Source organism: Cyprinus carpio, chromosome A6, assembly GCF_018340385.1.
Source record: "Cyprinus carpio isolate SPL01 chromosome A6, ASM1834038v1, whole genome shotgun sequence".
Classification (NCBI taxonomy): domain Eukaryota; kingdom Metazoa; phylum Chordata; class Actinopteri; order Cypriniformes; family Cyprinidae; genus Cyprinus; species Cyprinus carpio.
The window spans coordinates 32406671-32411860 of record NC_056577.1 but is presented as its reverse complement, the minus strand read 5'-3'; the positions used below and the strand labels follow the sequence as shown (position 1 = coordinate 32411860).

General features: G+C 37.7%; 1 protein-coding gene across 1 annotated transcript in view; it reads left to right on the top strand.

The window, feature by feature from the left end:
* LOC109061055 (N-terminal EF-hand calcium-binding protein 1-like) overlaps positions 1–5190 on the top strand; it is a 38138-nt gene extending 32948 nt beyond the window's left edge. Inside the window, exons 10-13 of the mRNA XM_042759072.1 lie at positions 655–767; positions 1700–1777; positions 4497–4588; positions 4770–5190. Of these exons, the coding sequence (XP_042615006.1) occupies positions 655–767; positions 1700–1777; positions 4497–4588; positions 4770–4798 (312 nt within the window). The 3' untranslated portion in view covers positions 4799–5190. The remainder of the gene's footprint in view (positions 1–654; positions 768–1699; positions 1778–4496; positions 4589–4769) is intronic.

Below are 5190 nucleotides of genomic sequence, written 5' to 3'. Positions count from 1 at the left end.
AGGAAAACTTTACATTTGACATTATTATAAAGTGCACTTAAAAACGTTCATGAAAAGTGTTCTAAGTACTATTAAGTGGTCTTGTATTGTATTTCTAATATTATATTATGATTTGAAGTAGCAATAGCCAAAAAAATAAAAAATAAACCTTGTATGGGTAAAAATTATAGATTTTTCTTTTATGCCAAAAATCATTAGGATATTAAGTAAAGATCATGTTCCATGAAGATATTTTGTAAATTTCCTACTGTAAATATATCAAAACTTAATTTTTGATTAGTAATATGCATTGCTAAGAATTCATTTGGACAACTTTAAAGATGATTTTCTCAATATTTAGATCTTTTTGCCCCAGATTCCAGATTTTCAAATAGCTGTATCTCGACCAAAAATTGTCCGATCCCAACAAAACCATACATCAATGGAAAGCTTATTTATTCGTCTTTCAGATGAAGCATAAATCTCAATTTCAGAAAACTAACCCTTATGACTGGTTTTGTGCAGCAGGGTCACAAATCATTACATCACACAGAAAGACACGAGGGTGAATGAATAATGACAGATTTTACATCGTGATCAGATGTTCATCATAAACATTCCAAAGCTAGCATTAGTTCTCCTTCGTGAGTTGCTCATCCGATGACTCTCGTCTAGAACATCCTGCTGGTGCAGAGACAGATGAGCGTGACAGAGAATGGTCTCGAGGAGTTCCAGAAGGCTCTGAAGACCTACGCCGACACCACCGCCGATCAGAACGACAACCTCCAGTGAGAAAAACACACTCGAATGACAAATTATTATGTTAAGTTATTATTATGAAGATATAAATCACATAATCCTGAAAGCCTGACATATGAAATGAAAGTCAGAAAAAAAAAATGAAATGGAACAGTTTACTGTGTTTTTTGTTTTTGAGGCTTTTATCGCTCATATAGTCTGTTATAATCATGAAGGAAAAACAGCTGAAATTTATTCAGAGACTCAAACTGTGCAATTTGGTGCAGATGCTGATATTTCTGTGATGCTTGTAATGTACAGTAAATCAATGAGTTCTTTATAACAGTACAGCAGATCCTGACATAAAATGATCTAAATATCAGTCATCGCTCTATATCTGCAGTAATGTGTCTCAGTGAGATGAGATTGAAATGATCCAAACATATAATGCAATGATTGAGAGATCCTCCTCAGAAGATGTGAGATGTTCTGGAGGCTTGTGAAGATCATTCCTCCGCTGAGGAACAGTGAAAGTAAAGCTTCTGGAAACAAACGCTCCTCAAAAGATCCTGATGATCAGATTTGAGACTCTAAAAGCATGATTGATGGAGAATCAAGTAAAGCTGAGCTGCTTCAGTGCAGTAAGAGTTCATCTGGAGATATTACTGCAGTTATTCTGACCTTTACTTGATCACAATCACTCAAGATCTGACACCAGAAGCAGCAGCTGAAGCTTTACACTAAAAGAGCTTTGACTGGATAAAACACTCTAAACTATCAATCAGAAAGCATGGAGGAGATTGAGCGTCTAACAGGTTTATCAGCATCATGTTGATCATTTAGAGGCCACAGAAATGTGTGTATCAAATATTAGGCTTTATGGAGTATGAAGACTATAAAGACTAATGCCTAGTTTTAGTAGCAGAATGTTCTCAACAGATGATGTTTGCACTGATTGTTTGTCTCTCTGTATCTCGTCCAGTGTGTCCATCCAGAAGCTTCCTGAGAAGAGCTGCTACATCATCTATGAGTTCTGGCAGGACCGTATTTCCTGGATGAGGTGTGTGTGTGTGTGTGTGTGTGTGTGAGTGTGTGTGTGTGTGTGTGTGTGTGTGTGTGTGTGTGTGTGTGTGTGTGTGTGTGTGTGTGTGTGTGTGTGTGTGTGTGGGATGAGCAGTGTAATTTGGAGAGTTGGTTCAGGGGTCTTTGGAAATCAAATCCCAAATCAAGTCTATTTTTACGAACAGAAGACAAGCACGGTCTCGTCTGGGCTTCGTTCAGCCTCCTGCTGCAGTCCTTCACGACCACACGCTCCTGCTGGTCCTACATCTGTCCAGGGACATGGACGGACACGATTCTGTTCTGTTCACTACACCAACTCGCTGAAACCTGATTATCTTGACTAAAGGAGAAATCTCCGAATAAATAAGGAGTTTTTGGGTTTGATGGGGTGCTGATATGTGAATGTGGGCGGTCTTGTGTTGATGTTCATCTTTATGATGCCAGAAAACCGCGGAAGTTCAGAACGAGTCGTTTGTGCAGTTTAGATGCAATAAATGCACTCTTTGGCCTGGAGAAGAAGTTTTGAGCTCTGAAAGTCACAGTTTTCATCAAGCTCTTATATTTTAAACTGTCTAGTCAAATGTGATTCCTCAAGATGTAGCCTATTGTACACTAGCATTCAAAAGTTTGGGTCAGAAATAAAATTAAATGAAATAAATTTATGCTTTTAATCGGCAAGGATGTATTAAATTGATCAAAAGTGACTGTAAAGACATTTATAATGTTATAAAATATTTATATTTTAAATAAATGCTGCTCTCTTGAACTTTCCATTAATTAAATAATCCTGAAAAATTCAAATGATCAAAGTAAAATTACATTTTAATATATATTCACATAGAAAACACTTATTTTAAATTGTAAGATATTTCAAAATATTACTTTTTCTGTATTATTGATCAAATAAATGCAGCCTTGGTGAGCAGAAGAGACTTCATCAAAAACATAAAAAAATGTAATTATTCCAAACATTTGAATGATAATGTATGTCTTCATTATGATATCTATAAGTGTGTGTGATCGCCATGAGTGATTTGAGAAATACAAAAAAGTATTTCCTCACTCCTTTGTGAGAGAGAAAGCGTGTGTGTGTGTGTGTTTGTGTGAGCGTGTATGTGCGTGTGCGTATGTGTGAGCGTGTGTGTGAGTGTGTGTGTGTGTGTGTGTGTGTGTGTGTGTGTGTGTGTGCGTGTGTGTGTGTGTGTGTGAGTGAGTGAGTGTGCGTGTGTGTTTGTGTGTGTGTGTGTGTGTGTGTGTGTGTGTGTGTGTGTGTGTGTGTGTGTGTCTGTGTGAGTGAGTGAGTGAGTGAGTGAGTGTGTGTGTGTGTGTGTGTGTGTGTGCGCGCGCATGCGTGTGAGCGAGCGAGCGTGCGTGCGTGTGTGTGTGTGTGTGTGTGTGCACGCGCATGCGTGTGAGCGAGCGAGCGTGCGTGCGTGTGTGTGTGTGTGTGTGCTTATGCACATATGTGTTCTCAGCCAGATTGTTGAGGGTCTAACGAGACTTATTTCAAATTAGCAGATGGCTCGTCTAATAGCACACATTTCAGGAACACACACAGCGCGACACACGCTCATCTAGAAGATGTCCACGTGACATCTTGTGTTACTTAATCTCATTTGTGCCACTTCACATGACGGCGTTGTGAAGTACATACGTGGGCTCGTGTGTGGGTATCATCTTCTCATTGTCTTAAAAGATACAGTTATCTAATTTAAGAAATACATAATTTCAGAAATAAAAATGTAAATTATAACTTGCAGTGTAATTATCTCCTGTGGAGGGAGAGTGTGTACTCGCCTGCTTTAATAGATGGTGTGTTTCCTATATATGAAGAAGAAAAATCTGTAAGATTTTTTAAAATGTTGTTGAAGTCTCTTCTGCTCACCAAGGGTGCATTTATTATTATTGATCAAAAATACAGTGAAAACAGTAATATTGTGAAATATTATTAATATTTAAAATAAGTTTTCTGTTAATATATTGTAAAATGTAATTTGTTTCAGTGCACCTGATTTTAATGCATTTAATGAATTTCTTATGATGATCAAAATAGATTAACTCACATTTCATACACAAGGAAAATGTACTTGCTTATTTAAAGCTAAAATATGTCACTTTTTCACCACTAGTGGCTCCAAGCATTCCTTAAGGTTTTTTTTTTTTTTTTTTTTTAATTTATCCAACAGGTAAATCAATAAGTCTGAGACTTAAAGAAATCGTTCACCTATAAATGAACATTTGCTGAAAATGTGCTCACCCTCAGGCCATCCGAGATGAAGATGAGTTTGTTTCTTCATCAGATTTGTAGAAATGTAGCACTGCATCAGTGTCTCATCAATGGATGCTCTGCAGTGAATGGGTGCCGTCAGAGTGAGAGTCCAAACAGCTGATAAAAACATCACAATAATCCACAAGTAATCCACAGCACTCCAGTCCATCAGTAAACATCTGTGATGTTTTTATCAGCTGTTTGGACTCTCATTCTGACGGCACCCATTCACTGCAGAGACACTGATGCAATGCTACATTTCTCCAAACCTGATGAAGAAACAAACTCATCCTAATCTTGGATTTTTACATTTTCATTTCTGGGTGAACTTGAAGTCTCTTGAGTGCTGAAAGAGCTGGCTATTTTCATCTGGACGACGCTGTTGATTATATCATCTCATAATGTGAGCTGGATTGTTTCTACTGACGTCTGTCCTCTATCTCTGCAGTTATTTGCAGTCTGACGCCAGTAAGATGTTCCAGCGCTGCATCATAGACATGCTGGAGGATCCAGAGATCGTCTCCACGATGCTCATGCCAGGTAACAGCGTGTGGGCGACATCATTTATAAGTTTGCTTGTTTAAAGCTGAATGCGTCTGTCTCAGCCTGTAGGCAAAAGGAATTAAACACGAACCCCGGAGCCGAAAGCACTGGCTGTTGATCTTTAATGAGAAGTTGTGATGCTTCATCTGCCTAATATCTACCTGTTTGTTTCTCACAGCGTCCTGGTGGATCATGACCAACAACTAACAGCAGCAAGAAAACACCCTTCACCGCCCACCGCTGACCCCGTTGTGTCTCTGAATTAATAACTAGACCTAAAAAATCAGATGAATCATCTGTACGCGTGACACGCACCGGTTTTGTGTTGCATTTTATTGATAACGTCTGTCTGATAGTTCACTGAAAACAAAACGTTACACAGGGTTGTGCATCATTCAGAACTGAATTCAGATGCTTTTACGTACAAGTACAATTCCTGAATTTGAATCGAATTTGCAAACAGGAAGCAAAAATGTTTGAATTCAGAGAAAATTTAAAGAAATTCATATAAATGCTGTCAAAGTATTTTAAATAATTTCATTATTTTATTATGTTTAATTATTGAGCTATTTAAATTTTTAATTTGGAGAAAATTTAAA